This window comes from Lissotriton vulgaris, chromosome 3_2 (genome assembly GCF_964263255.1).
Source record: "Lissotriton vulgaris chromosome 3_2, aLisVul1.2, whole genome shotgun sequence".
NCBI lineage: Eukaryota > Metazoa > Chordata > Amphibia > Caudata > Salamandridae > Lissotriton > Lissotriton vulgaris.
In genome coordinates this window covers 147,753,868-147,769,815 of record NC_141690.1, presented here as the reverse complement: position 1 = coordinate 147,769,815, position 15,948 = coordinate 147,753,868, and the positions used below count along the sequence as shown (strand labels likewise).

At 42.6% G+C, this 15,948-nt stretch overlaps 1 protein-coding gene across 1 annotated transcript in view; it reads right to left on the bottom strand.

Annotated features, from left to right (window-relative positions):
* The window catches only part of EVC (EvC ciliary complex subunit 1), a 609,121-nt gene that overhangs the window by 509,305 nt on the left and 83,868 nt on the right, over positions 1–15,948 (bottom strand). Inside the window, exon 5 of the mRNA XM_086964104.1 lies at positions 10,923–11,007. Coding sequence (XP_086820230.1) covers positions 10,923–11,007 — 85 coding nt within the window. The remainder of the gene's footprint in view (positions 1–10,922; positions 11,008–15,948) is intronic.

The window sequence follows — 15,948 nt, the reverse complement described above, 5'->3', positions numbered from 1 at the left end:
TGGAGCGCTACTACTGCCTCCTGCAGGCGGCTGCCCTACTGGACTCCTCTCTGCAGAGTAAGTGCGGCGCCTCAGCGCTCGCCCCGCGCGCGCGCCTGGGCTGCGGCAGCAGCGGCCCCTTCCTGCGAGGTGACCGCAGTGCGGCGTGCTGCACCTGAGCCTGTCCGGCCGCCTCGCGCCTCACGCTGAGTTTACAGTTGGCTGCTGGTGCAGGCAGCAGGTCTTGGAAGTTTTGTTAACATGACTTGTGCCTTACGCTACAACATCCAACGTAGCGCAGTGAAAGTAACAAGTCACTGTGTTATAATTGTATGTATATAGCTTTTACCATCCATGACGAGGCTTTCAATGGCCTTACTACGCTACTCTGACCCCCAACGATTAGTGGTTACGGGTCACCGCAATGAGCCTTGCGCTCTCAAGGAAGTAATTACGCATTTGCTTGTGGTTGTTTGAATTTCTTGGAGTTAGGTGTGATCATTGTATCTTCATTGCACTTACACCCCAGATGAGTCCCGGGAGAGCTTTTTCCAGTTGTGCTCACAAAATATATTTATAATGACTTGTATAATCGCCTGCCTGTCTTTCCAGTTGAGCTGCCTAGTAATGATATGATTTATAAGTGTTATTAACATCTGATGCGCAGCGTAGTCTAGTAGTCAATAGTACTGAATGGTTTGTCTCTGCCCACATTATGTTCACGAGACACGACACGCGTGTGTAACTATGTGAGGTTGTATCTCTGCAATATGCGAAGTATGTGCCTCTGTAGGGAATGATGTGCTCTTGCAAGATGCTACAATACGCCGGCATCCTTCTGAAATATTCTGAGTCCCAGAAAGTTCCCACGTGTGTTCTGTAGTTAAAGGTTCTGCAGCTTGCATGCTGCTATCAGGTGACTAGTTAAATGTATAATTGCGTGCCAGGGGCTACATATTTAATCCTTGCACCTGTAAGAAAATCCAGGTAAAACGCAGGCTATTAACACCAATATTCTATAGTTTTCCTTTGTAAATTGTCATATCTGCGCTCCAGTAAGACGTTCTGAGTCTATGCATGATAGTAAATATTTGTGCATCTGACATTCTGCGCCCGCTAAAATGTTACAATGCGCATCGCTGTAAAACATTCAGTTATTACAAAGTGCCTTTCTAAAATGTTTTGCGCCCTCACCGGATGCTATGTGTGGTACACATCATTTATTGCCAACATGTGTTGCGGTCACAATAAACAAATATAAAATAAGACATAAACGATTAAGGCGCAATAAGTTGTCTGATGCCCCTATTAGGTTTTGATGATGTCAGTCCCGTTAAGTCATTCACCACACCAGCAATATGTCATGTTCCGTTACTAAGTGATTTATTTCTTTGTAAGGTGGCTTGAAAGCACACCTTCTATGTTATGCAATACTTGTACGATACAAATAATGCTCTCCTTGAAGGGGTTTAGTGACTGCGCTGGTGGCTGGGCTGTTATAATACGTCACTAGCTACAGCGTGCAAATAAGCCACCTATGGGGGTCCGCTCCCGTGTACAAGTACTGTCAATAGAAGCTCCATCATCTAAACATACTGTTTGACCGTAGTTGTACACAAGAACTGAAGACTGGAGCGTATCTGACTGCCCGGTAAATTCGTACGCGAGGAGAGGTGCCATTATGCACTAGCCGGGGCCCCCACCTACGCTCCCTGCACAGTGCCACCATGAGCCTAGAGCCGGCCCTGTTTGTAGCCATGTTGCACAGCAGCACAGCTGGCGTGCAATACAGCTGAAAGTAAAGAAAATAAAAGAGCTATGATGTGGCCAACGGCAGCCGTGTCATATCGCTTTTTTTGACATGTTGTACAGTAAGTAGCTGCAAGTGATTTACAAAAAGCGCTAGGACACAGCAGTGCTCCACATCACACCGTTTTTTTCACCAAAAACGTTCAGATCTCCGCTGGCAACATGGGTAACAATCACACTGACAAAGCCAATTAATCTTGCCAATGTTTATTACTGCCTGGTCTTGCCCAAGGGTAGGTGGACGAGCAACTTTCACAGTAATTCAGTCCAAGTTAGGACTCGGTGTGGATGCTAACAGGAAAGACAGAGGCGGAGGCTGAGGAGAGACAGAGGTCGGAGGCTGAGGAGAGACAGAGGTCGGAGGCTGAGGAAAGGCTGAGGAAAGACAGAGGAGGAGGCTGAGGAGAGACAGAGGCAGATGGTGAGGAGAAACATAGGTGAGAAGAGAGCGAGGTGAAGGTGAGAAGAGAGAGAGGTGGAGGTGAGAAGAGGGAGAGGCGGAGGGTGATGAGAGACAGAGGAGGAGGGTGAAGAGAGACAGAGGTGAGAAGAAAGAGAGGTGGAGGGTGAGAAGAGAGAGGTAGAGGTGAGAAGAGAGAAGGAGGGAGACAGGTGGAGGTGAGAAGAGAGAGGTGGAGGTGAGAAGAGACCGTAGTGGAGGGTGAGAAGAGACATAGGAGAAGAGTGAGAAGAGACAGAGGTGGAGGGTAAGAAGAGACATAGGTGAGAAGAGAGAGAGATGGAGGTGAGAAGAGAGAGAGATGGAGGTGAGAAGAGAGAGGTGAAGGTGAGAAGAGAGAGGTGGAGGTGAGAAGAGGGAGAGGCGGAGGGTGATGAGAGACAGAGGAGGAGGGTGAAGAGAGACAGAGGTGAGAAGAAAGAGAGGTGGAGGGTGAGAAGAGAGAGGTAGAGGTGAGAAGAGAAGAGAGAAGGAGGGAGACAGGTGGAGGTGAGAAGAGAGAGGTGGAGGTGAGAAGAGACCGTAGTGGAGGGTGAGAAGAGACATAGGAGAAGAGTGAGAAGAGACAGAGGTGGAGGGTAAGAAGAGACATAGGTGAGAAGAGAGAGAGATGGAGGTGAGAAGAGAGAGAGGTGAAGGTGAGAAGAGAGAGGTGAAGGTGAGAAGAGAGAGAGGTGAGAAGAGATAGAGGCGGAGGGTGAGGAGCGACAGAGGTGGTAAGAGAGAGAGGTGGAGGGTGCGGAGAGGCAGAGGTGAGAAGAGAGAGAGGTGGAGGGTGAGAAGAGAGAGGTGGAGGTGAGAAGAGAGAGGTGGAGGTGAGAAGAGACCGAGTTGGAGGGTTAGAAGAGACAGAGGCAGACAGAAGCAGAGGTGAGAAGAGAGAGAGGTGGAGGGTGAGGAGAGACAGAGGTGGAGGGTGAGGAGAGACAGAAGTGGAGGTGAGGAGAGACAAAATTGGAGGATAGGGAGAGACAGTGGTGGAGTGGGGGGGCAATATCAACTTTTACCTCCTCTCCTAGTGTAAGGTAACGCCCCCACTCCATAAACCGTGCAGGGGCCGAGAGCAGACAGATCACTGTTCACACCAGCCGTCACCCGAGACCACTCCACACTTGTTGGTAAAGAGAGGTTCATTATCTGCTGATAATGTGATTCACTTGGGGGGCTGACTTACCTTCTCAACCCCTAGGGCCGACACTGAGAAGGCATTCTGAGACCTGCCGCTGCCTATGCTGCAGTACTGTGAGAGAGGGGAGTGGGTGGGGGGGGCAGAGGAAGAGGAGTGGGGTTATAGAAAGGACAGGTGAGGAGAGAAAGAGGAGAGAAGGGACAGAGACAAAAAAGGAGCAAAAACAGAATTGGAGAGAGAGTAAAGAGGAGAGTTGGGGAAAATGAATACATTATGAGAGAACATGTAGCAAAGAGGCGATGACAGAAGATGGAGAGAGTAAAGGTGCAGTAGAGAGAGAGGGCATAGGCAAAAAGAATCAAAACACAATACAAAAGTCTTCTCCAAACTCATAAAAAAAGTGTGCCAAACAACTGACCTGCCATGACGCATCAAACTCTGGTATAGCATGACGTTAACCATGCATTAAAAAAGAAATCACCAAAAACTGTATACCCCATGTTGACCCTTTTCCATGCACTGTATTCTAAAGCACCATTCACATACATACATACATTAACAGCAAACCCTTTTACAACAGTGACAGAAAATGTGGTAATAGTGTTACATTTTTGTTTACATCCATACCCTCTCACTTTTGCAATTAAAGCATTCACGACCACACGGTAAAACAAAAATTACTGACTGGCTTTGCTGAGAAGGTGAAATGTGTTCACACACACTCCTGATCTGTGAAACACTCACTCCACTTTCTCAAAACTGAATCCAGTGCATGTGACCGATAAACTTCCTGCTTAAAAAAAGCACACGCACGGGCGCGTGTTTTGCGTTTAAAGCCCTTACTAAAAGCCTCGCAGTGCAGCGCATGTACGCTGGCTCGGGCGACACCTGAAAAAAGGGTGCACAAATCTTTCTTTGAGATAAGAAAGATGGACAAGGGAAAATGAATGAAACTCCCATTAGACTTCTGATTGGCTTTAGCGGGGTAATCCCTCAGATACTAGCCTTCACTACCCAATGTTTGCGGAACCTGCTTTTGCTGGCTTTAAGACTCTGCACACTTTACTCCTACTAACCAGTGGTAAAGTGTTTTTCCCTTTTAAACATGGTAAATTTGTTATGCAACTGATTAGTACATATAATTTATTTCTAAGTCCTTAGTTTATGGTACTACCAGTACTCAGGGTCTGTAAATTAAATGCTGCTAGGGAGCTGTGGTGCTCATTTCGCAACTCACTAATGTAGCGTGCTCCAGGCCCTCCATTGCACCCTCTGTTTGCAGCTCTAAAATTGCCATTTCAACCTCCCAAATAAAAACCTTGTGCTAGGCTTCAACATATCTTTTTCATACATATATGTCACTACTAATGTAAGCCCTAAAGACATTGTTACATTTAATAAATGCTAAATTCAGTTTGGGAACAGATACAAAAAAATGTAAATAATTTTTAATGGTAAATTTGGCCTGCTTCAACCAAACATGCCTTTCTGCCAGTGCCCAGGGTCATCTGACTATTAATGACTCTCCTATGGTGTGCTGTGAATTCGGGCCGGACAATGGACAAAAGGGCCTGGGCATGGAGAGATGAGAGTCTTCCCGACAGGATGGCTGGGTAGGAGCTATGCCATTGCCCTGATTAAGCTTCAAAGGGTAGTCTTGGGGCTGCACCCAGCCCTTCTTGACTTCAGAAGAAGCCTACCCAGTCACTGGAAGATGCAGCAAAGACCTTGGCATGCCTGCACATTTTTTCCACTAACCAGGTTTTAAATGAACTCCGGGGAAAGGGAAAACTGATCACATTCCGTTTTAAAGGTAGACAAAATGATGACCCAAACCACAGTCTGGCAGTGAAGAAGTTCTAAGGGGACAAAAAGCATTGGCATTTCAGTTTGAATGCTTCTTTTGACTACACTTTGAATGGACTTCGCATGAAAAAAATGAAGCAATAATGAATTGATTATATCAAGGACTACCTCTTTTGTTGTTTCAGTAACTATATAGAAAGGACACTGATCTGTACCATGTGATTATCTATACACTGGACCTCTAAGTATGTTCTGGGTGCAGAGTAGCATCTTGTTATATTTGAAAACGGAGTTTTCTCATAATTGAGTGTGATGGTGGCTGATCCCTCATACTCTCACACCTTTCCCAGTGGTAAATTGTATTGATGTATCTATTTAAAGCAGTTAGGGGATAGTGATACGTGTGGTTTCCTCTGATTTTGCCACAGTCATCAATTATAAATCTTTTGCTTGCTGTATATTTATGCACAATTACTGTACAAGAAGTATAGAACTCCATCTATGTGCAAAGAGTACCTTACACCCAGAGATTGATTTTGTTGAGGCCAACCAATTTCAACTGCATGGCACGATTTTGACCACACTTTTTAACTGTGGTTCAGTTTCCAGCAAACATGCCAGGTTACCATCGGCCAGTTACATCTGCTGAACTAGTTCAAACCTCGCACAGATAAATATAACCACAACAGCCCCTTGGGTTGAGGGAAGGTTGGATATTGCAGGAAAATCTGTCCTAACGTGTAACCAGCAATCCGATCCCCATTACACACCACCTCTACTAGATTTAACATCATGGAACATAGCTGGGTTAAGATCTTCTTGATCATCTGTTCCGAGACTCTTTAGTGATAGTCGCATGGGACGTCAACTCGACCTTCGTTCCCCTGGTATCGAGGACCTGAATTGTGCGAGGGAGGAAGACGCCCAGTGGGGAATTCCAAGCCTTGAATTAGCACCGTCAAAATGTGGATGTGGCAATCCAAATCAAAGCTATTTGCCTAGAAAAAGGCCTACGGGTGGCTAACTGAAGAACTTCTTCTGATAAACGCGTGGCGAACACCTTCAATTATGGCCGTAACGCAAGTCATATTGACAATTTGTTAATTAGCCTGAAGTTATGGCATGCCCTTTTGGACATGGTGGTGCGGGATCGTTTGGAGAGCGATCACAACTCTCTATGTTCTTCCTTTGAATTACTATTGCTTCAACGATCCCAAAGGGGCAAGATAAATACGTGTTAAGCAAGGGGATCTAAAATTAAGGTAATTTTAGATCCCCTTGCTTAACACATATTTTTCTCGCCCCTTTATCACACTTTGGAATCGTTGAAGCATGCTCTTTCCCCTTTCCTTAGGTTAAAGTGCACATCTTGTTGATGGTGCACTCTTGGATACCGTACAATATTCAACCTCGCTTGGACTTATAAGGGTAAGCGATATATATGCAAGAGCGTTTTCTTTTTCATAGGAATTCCGTAGGGGTCCCCCTAGGGGAGAGTTAGGATATGCCACGAGCTGCTTAGGGCTACTTTCGTATATCTAGCCATGATCTGTCCATGAGGCCAGAAATATAATCAAGATGAGTGGGATCTGTACCTGAATAACATTCAGGGGATTCTTCCCCTTAACGTTATGGAACTTAGGACTGTTGGGGCAGGGCCCTTCACTTTCCTATGGACATTCTTATATTCATTAGTCAATTGTAATGTCTTTTACAGTGCAATCAAACCCTTATCCGGGATTCTTCCTCTTCTGAAGATGATGCAAATGGGAAGACTTCCACCTTTTATTTATTCATGTGAGTGATTCAATCTGTCGCCCCCCCCCCCCGGGTTTCCCCAAGTTTTGCATATTGGGAGGGGTTAAAACACAAGGTCACATAGGGTTACATTCTAAGCCCCGTCTTACATCTCAGACGATTTCCCTTCTTTCTGTTTTGTAATAGATTTGTATAGAAGGTGCTTACAGCAGCAGTGATAACGACGTTGTGCTCGACAACACATGACCTGCTGAACCTCTCACGAGGTTCCATTTATATCTAGGTAGGTCCTTTCTTTTCTTATCTTATAGTTCATGACTCGTAGTGTTGCCATGATTAATTTTTACGTCCGTATGCCTCTTTATGCTAATGACTTGATCAGCCCGATATTTTTGAGACCTGTTCTTCTTGGAATAATCTCGCATTTACGTCTCCTCGTTCTAACAAAATCCTGTATGTTTAGAATTGGGAATGGTGTGGGACTATGTAAAACAGATTGGATTTACAATATGACAATGTACCTTTTTTTGGGGGGGAGGGCAAGATCTATGGCCTGGTATTCTTGGCGCTTTTTTGTAAATAAAGAATTGAACTGAACATTGTAACACCAGCAACTATGTTTTTTTTGTGACTATTGCTGCTCGGCTGAGCAGTATTATAGATCATGATTTTAAGTGTATGTTTATATGTCTTTTGTTATAATACAGCCTTGAAGAAGTCCCATCCGGGACGAAACGCGTTGGCTGTTCTTTCTTGCATTTGGAACAATAAAAAGGACTTTTCTTAAAACTTGGACATCATTTCCAGTGTCTTTATAACACACTTGTGATTTAGTTTTCACATTCTTATTTATGGTGCACCTATGCTTATAAATCAAATCAATGTTAAGTTCTGTTAGGAACTATCACTGTGAAGGTGGGTGGTTATCAGTGTGCACATAAACCCCAGTGTAGTATCTAAAGGGGAAATTACTGTTGGGGTTATTTTGGTTAGGTGCATTTGTAATGAAGGTTCCGCATCTGCCTTGTTCTAATATGTATTCTGTCTTTGTCGACCTTAAGTCAGCATTTGACCTGGTCTCGCGCATAGCAAACTGTGGGTCGTGTTGCAGGAGTTGGGGATGCCCCCCGAACTACTTTCCCTTATAGATAACCTTCATGAGGATAATTTCACTCAAATACACTGGGGCACACAGGGAAATGTTACAGACCCCTTTCCCGTAGAGAAGGGAGTGCACCAAGGCAGAGTCTTGGCCCACACATTATTTTCCTTCTTGATTAATGAGATCGCTAAGTTTATAACATCTATCCCTTCCTTTGCTCCGGTTCTTGCACACCGCGATCATGATTTTAATGTGTGCTGATGACACGATAATCATTTCTAAAACCCTGAGCAGTCTACAGCGAGCTTTACTTCTCTTCGAAAAGTTTTGCACTTTACGGGGCATGGAAATTAATGTAGCGAAAACAAAGTTTATGACCTTCAATCAACATAGAACATTCAAAGGAGGCATACTACTGGATAGGTGGCAACTGGAACAAGTCAGTGCATTTACTTGTGAGTTATCCTGAAAAAAACATGAGATGAGGTTGTCAGCTTGATACTACCACTCTGAAACATCAGCAGCTATCAGGCGTACTTTACACTGAGTTTAATGCATCCCTGACCAAGCCAGTTAGCCCGGTCCTACAAATTTACAATATGAAAGTAGCGAGCTTGGTATTATATGGGGTGGAACTCTGGGGGTTTGAGAAATTGTTCCAGTTAACTATCACTGAAAACTGTTTTTTGTGAAACATTACAAACCTTCCAGAAAGTATCCCGGTACTACCAATGTTGCAAGACCTAGGTAGGAAAGCATTGGCTGATCTCGCCAGGCTGCGCCCCATCTTCGACTGGCGTGGAATCTGGTGTACACCAGAACTGTCAACATATGCTGCAGGCCTTAGGGACATAATCAAGGCAGATCGCTTCCACAAGATTAATTGGTTACGTAAGATAAGAGTTTCCCTAATCAATATTGGCATGTTACATTTGTGGGAAAAGCCAACAAGCTCCCAATTTCCCTCCAAGGAGACTATAAAGGAAAGATATTGGGAATTGGTGTACGATAACAGGCACAGAAAAGTGATAGTTCAACGCCAACAGGGGCCTTTCTCACAGTTAAACCATGGCCAAGCTTCGAACAGTCTTGGGACATTATATCCAAACCCTTTGACCGGCAGTTGTACTTCCAATTTAGAGTGGGAGCTTTGCCTTTAAGAACATTTACAGCAAAATGGGCTAAAGCTTGTAACAGCAAATGCCCCTTTTATGAGGTACTGGAAGAGTCTTATGCCCACGTTCTATTTGTCTTCCCTGCTTAAGCTGGCCCCCGTAAAGCATGGATAACGCCAATTTGCAGGAATCTGGGCACTAGAATGAGTAGCGCTGAACTGAGAATATTGTGTACTGACACATTGCTATGTAATACAATTGCAGTAGCTAAGTTCTTGAGCTTGATGTGGGTAATTAGATTGCACACTTTTTTGCAACCTGAAACACCCCCAATGGCCCACTCCTGCCAGAGTGTCAGATCCCTGAAGCACGGTGTATGGTTTATTTTATTTTATTTTTTTACATATATCTTAATTGCTTAAGATGTTGTTTTAAAATATGCTCCCATAGCTATTTCTACGTGCCATTGTTTTTACACCTAACATGATATGTACTTCCTCTTTTTAATCTAATAAATGTGTCTTAATTCTGATCATGCTTGTTGTATATATTTTTTAATGTTTATTACTCTTCTCGTAACTATTGTCTTCCAAGGCTGGAAATCACTTCATTTTATTGTTGATCTGCTTTTATGACAGGAGTTGTCGAATAAAGCTTTTTGGAAACTGGAAACCGGATAAGTGTGGTTTCCTATAATTTTGCCCCAGCCATCAATTGTAAATCTTTTGCTTACTGTATATTGATGCACAATTGCTGTACACGAAGTATAGAACTCCATTTATTTGCAAACAGTACCTATGACACCAGAGGTTGATTTTGTTACGACCAACCAATTTCAACTGGATGGCACGATTTTGACGACACTTTTTAACTGTAGTTCAATAAAAAGTGGCATATTAACACAATCCTGGAGTCAAAGATTGACTGTCCAAGTAGATCTTCAAAAAGTATTATAAACACAAATCACCTTAGTATTCAATTAAAACCTCTTTGGAAATTTTGGTTGAAAAAGCTGCAGAAATTAATTGATATAAATGATATTGTCTCGAACATGCAGTCTGAATCTTTAGAGTTGAGACTGGCATGACCGACCAAATATTGAACGTTCAATAGCAAGTTGAACAATTGCAAATCAACTTCCCATTCAATGCCATCATCTGCAAGCATCAATGGGAATTATTGCATGACCTTGGTGCCACCTGAACTATTCGAACTCACTTCCTAACAGATCCTCGGGGTCACTAGTGGCTGTGGGCATATAACTTCAGCTAGGGCCAGCTACCCCTAATCTGTCCAACATGTTCACCCCTCACTTCACTTTTCTCAGACTGCGAAGTGTTGCCTTTCTTGCTCAGGCATAGCTGAAAAATTATGGAAAGGCCATTATACCATTCTCAAAACAATCACTAAAGATAACCCTGCACCAGTAACCTTTATATACAGTAGAAAAAGAATTACATAAAGTAAAAGGGCTTATTAAGCCTAAATCAGAGAATACACAAATGGCAACACCAGCACATGTCTGAAAAGATCTTTCTGCTTTTGTATTATGCTTTTTAAATGACGTTTGGTAGAAAGACAAGTTATGATGGTTTGACGTTGTGAAGCAAAATATATAGGGATGCAATACTACCATATAATACAGTGATTAAATAAGAAAGATAAGGCAACACAAAGATGATAGGAAGTATTCAATATTCCTGAAAGAACAGGTATCAAAGTTATACTGCATCAATAAGGGTTTAGCAATATTCATTTACTCACCACGTTCTTCTCCTGTCTCAGATCTGCATCCAGAAGAGGAAGTCCTTTTAAGCGGAGGCTATAAAGGCACAGCTTTACATCGTAGCTAAAAATATATGTAAAAGTTATTATTATCTTAACATGACATGGGATGCAGTTAAAAGATTACTGAAGTCATGCATTGATAAATAATTTGCTTTTACATTAAGAATGTGTTTGATGGCTTTAAGTTGTAGCCACAATCAAATAACCATGTTAGCTTGTATACAAGCTGGAGTTTGAAACTTTAGTAATTGTTTAGAATCATTGATTTTACCCACTTTCCAACTAAATGCGATTTCCAATTTGAACTAACTTGTTGTTAAACACCAATCTCCTGCTTAGAAAGCTGTATTCATTTAGCTTCTAAATAGAAGCATCAATTTCGTGCATGGAGCTGTAATAACAACACACATGCAAAGGCAATGAAGTTGATGTGTGGGTCCTTGGGCATAAGTGGGTCAGACCTGTTGGATTTTGTTGCTTTTAAATAATTTCAGCAAAATGTGGAGTAGTAGTAATGATAATCTTTGCATATAGTACAATAGACAAGTTTAAACAAAATACGTGGTATATTTTAGATGTCGCATGAACATGTAGTATTAACTATACATTTCATAATCATTTAGAATATTGAAACCATTTTGGGTAGAGTTGTTCATGTTGATGTATTTGTGAATTTGTGAGGTTGTTGGAGGTCCTGGAGGATTCATCGGTTACTAAGCAGGATACTATGTGGAAGTATTTTCACCACTCATATTCCAGAGCTACCAATACTACCAAACTTCAATTGGATAATCTTTAAGCTCTTGAAGCATGTGAGGAAGCGAAGTTGAGTAGCCAAGGCTTACTTTACATGGTGGAAACTCAGATAGAGCATAATACAAAGAATACAACTAATTAAACTCACTGTCCATTTAGTTCGATTTCTGCAAAAAGGAAAGGACTTGCATTTTTACAGGTAATCAAATGATGACTCTATATTGTTGATGTTTAGCATTTGGTTACTGTGCTCAGAGTGCTTCACTTTTCATTATCTAGGTTTCCCTTCTCGAGAGGCGGAAAGGAACTGGGCTCCAGTTTTGAGGACTTGCCTTTGAACCTATACACAAAATAAAAGAACTTGAATATCGACAGTCTTTCTACAAACACTATCTACTCCTAATTGCCTGCCACCTTATATGCTAAAAATTAATCAATTATTCACCAACTTTCAACCGCAAGAACTTCCACTCCTTGGTTTAGGACAATGCCCTCAGTGAAAAAACCCACATAGAATTTCAACTCTTCCCTGCCACTGACCATTTTGCTGCATTATATTGAATGGCTGGAATGCATCGTAAACCCAACCACTCATCTTGCATTTCTTTCTCTCATGTTTCTGCTGAAGAAAGATTGTATTTGATTGCTTGTGCCCAAGGTAAAAGAAAGTGATCTGGTTGGGTTATAGAGGAGATAAGAACCTCCAACACATAAGCTAGATCACATTATCATAGTTGTTTCTCGTGTTTTAGGCAATATTCTGCAATCTAGCTATCACTGTGGATATTCCATAAAGAACCACTAGCTCTTAATGTTACTCAGTGATTACCTCCCCAAAACGCAGAACAAGGCCTAAAACTGACTGATTCAACGAACAACTAGCCCTGCTCAAAAAGCAATGCAAGTGTTGCAAGAGATTTTGGCGCAAAGATTTGGAGGAAGCTAGTCAAGCCAGCTACAGTGCAACCTTAAAAACCTATCATAAACCAGTGGGAATTTTACATTAGCAAAATTGTAAAGGTGGAGAACTCTTCGCGAGAAATGTTTTCCATTGTTAAATCCTGGTCTTTGCTGGATCGAGCTCATACACCCCACTGTATGGCTGTAACGCTCTTGCCAAGTTTGTTTTGGATAAAGTAGAGTCTATCTACTCCTCCTTCCCGGAGGTATATAGAAAAGCCCTGTGTTTGCAGGTTTGGTGTGAACTTTTAATGGATTACTCCTGATTTCTTCAGGTCAAACCTATTAAACTTGAAGAGTTACAGCCTCTTATGTTATCTATAACATCTGGATCTCCTCTGGATGCTGCCTCTCTTCCTATTCTGGAATTGGGAGTTGAGGAGACTCTCCTGGTGTTTAGTGAACAAGATGCCACTAAGCAACTCAAACATCATCCAATTCAGGGAGAATATTCAACAAGCATTCGCAATGCAATAGGTCTCGCATTTGTGAGAGTTTGCGTTATTGGCATTGTAAAAGACAATGCATTTTATTTAGGTGTTTTGAAAACCTGCAAGTGATGCACAAACACGCACTGTAAACGTATTGTCCTTGCTTGCGAGAAGCAAGACTGGCCGTAAAAGAGGCACAGTTACCGCCAACTTTGCTTCTCCTAAGCAACGACTATAAGTGCAAAGTGCGTGTTTATGTACCACTTCTAGGTTTTAAAAACACATAAATAAAAGGCATTGTCATTTACAATGCCAATAGCTCAAAATCTGGCAAATGTGAGACCAACATCATTGCAAATGCTTGTTCTATACCTCACAAGCAAGACACTTTTCTATAGCATTAGAAAACATCTATGTGGGCATGGTGTAAAAATCATGATCCACATTTTTTGAAAACTGACAGATTGGTTATTTCTTTTCTACAGCATTTCACCTCATGCAAGTTTAGAAGCAACCTTTGGGCAACCGGGATTCTCGCCTCATAAAACAAAAAAAGGTAAGCTGTAATGTAGCGACAGGTACAGCCGATTGTTGTGTGTGCGGTCTACATAATTTTATATATTGCTAAAACAAAACAATCTTGAGGTGATTCATTGGTATGCTTATGTTATGAGCATGACTTGGCATTGTTGGTATTCTCAGAGCCCCTGGCTTTGTTTTGGTGCTCCTCTACCTTAGCAATAGGTCCATGTGTGAAGCCCGACTTGAATCGTAGCACCCATTTATGGCAGCACCATAAAGCAACTGCCTACTATTGCTTTAATGTGCCACATCGATAACCAGGAACAGGGTAAGGATGTTTAGCACTGCAGGCAGCACAGGAATTTGCCTCCTAGAGCACTTTCCCAAGTAAGAAATTTGGCAATTTGTTGGTATTTTGTATCACACTGCTACCGCCAATAGGTGGTGCCTTAAGGTTGTTTCTTAACCTTTGTTATGGATGCACCTGCCACGTCATCACCTTGCTCTGCCACATTACAGTCCGATGCTGTGGCTCTTAAAGTCATTTGAAGGAAGAAGAAGAGTGTGTTTGAAAACTGGAGCCTGTGGAAGGAGAGGGATACAGGAGTGGGGGATGGAAAGAAGCAGGCACTACCATGGACACCTTAGCAGCCATGCTCGTAATGAAACTTCGGAGATCCGTTGCAGCAGGAGCTCCACCACAGAAAGGAATGCTGGCAGCAAGCTAGCGGTAAGAATGAAATGCATGAGCAGGGTGGGGTACGGGATGAGAAGAAACAGCAGGACTGTTTGGAGGGAAAGGGGAGGAGGGGCTCTACTTTTCACAGACAAAGCCCCTGCTAAGGGCCGTATTGTTACGTCCTGAAACCTGCTCACCATGGGTGTCCACTCCATTTTGATCCACGGCTGAGATTATAATTTGAGCCCTTGCTACCAACAAAAAAAAAATGTCCACAGCTCGCACCGTTTGATGTCCCTCATTACCATCCTCCGTGCTGGTATAAACAATATACATTGGCAATGATAAAAAAAATCATTCATTTTACTTTTTCGAGTGCAGAAAAGACTAGTTTGCCTCCTTTAAGAACCCGGAGTACAGAGAGCCACTGAGAACGTACAGCGACACCCAATGGAAGCTGAGCATTCGACAGGATGAAACCAAATCGAGGGTGGAACTGCAGGGTTTAGCATGCCATTTCCGGGTAAAAATAGAGAGCTCGTTTGTAAAAGTACAAGCGCTACTGAATGATTAAAAATAAAAAAGAGCTTTGTAGCAATTCTAGTGTACGTTTAATCATTTACACTTACATAAACAACCTTCCAACTTAGATGATGGTTCAACTAAGCAAGACGCTCCTGAAACGGCAGCACCAATTAAAATATGTATTCTGGGTTTATAGGGAGTGAGAAGCCTGTCGCACTCACTACAGCACACACAGAAAATTCCCTTGCGAGTGTGTAACACTTAATAAGAATCAACTCAACGGTACTTGTATTTACCTCGAAAAGATTAACAGCTGAGTCGGCCCTCCAGGGTATACAAAGATGTCAAAGAGGCAGCAAAAAAATGATGGCTGCAAATCCCCGAATCAATGATTTATAACTAGTGGGCAATCCCCTGGCAGCATTTTGCATTACAGCAGGGGTCCAACCATATGCAAAATAAGGCTTGTTAGCAGATAACCAATATTATGCAAGTCAGTCGTGGCATCAAAAGTTTTGGTGCTGGCCCGGGTTGCTAGGAGCCATCCTCTTGGAAAAGAAACACGTTTTGGCCTTACTGGGCACCCCATTAATAGGTGAAATAGAAGGACTGAGCACGGCAGAGAACACACCTGGCACTTAGGAAGACTTGTAGCAGGGCCAACACTTAAGAATCAACTCAATGGTACTTGTATTGATCTCGAAAAGATTAACGGCTATGTCGGCCCTGCAGGGTATACAAAGATGTCAATGATTTATAACTAGTGGGCAATCCCCTGGCACTTGTGCGGCTGCAGCGTTTTCTACATAAAGACGAATTTACCAGTCTTAACTCCATAATCTAAATCCTACAATTAATTTGAAACTCACTATTTCCCCTCTGTTTCCTTGCACGCATAATGCCACAGCCCACACACTTGATGCCACTACCAATGGTGATAAAGATGCTGATTGCGTCCCATTCGATTTGTTGTCCCTCAACTGAGAGGCCAACATGGGTTTTATTTAAGAGCTGAGGGTTGTATACTGTGATAATGCCCGCTTATATTATCCACCCCATTATGTGTCCATAAAGTTTAATCTGGAGGTTATGATTTAAGTACTCCTTTACTGACATGTGCAAGAAAAAA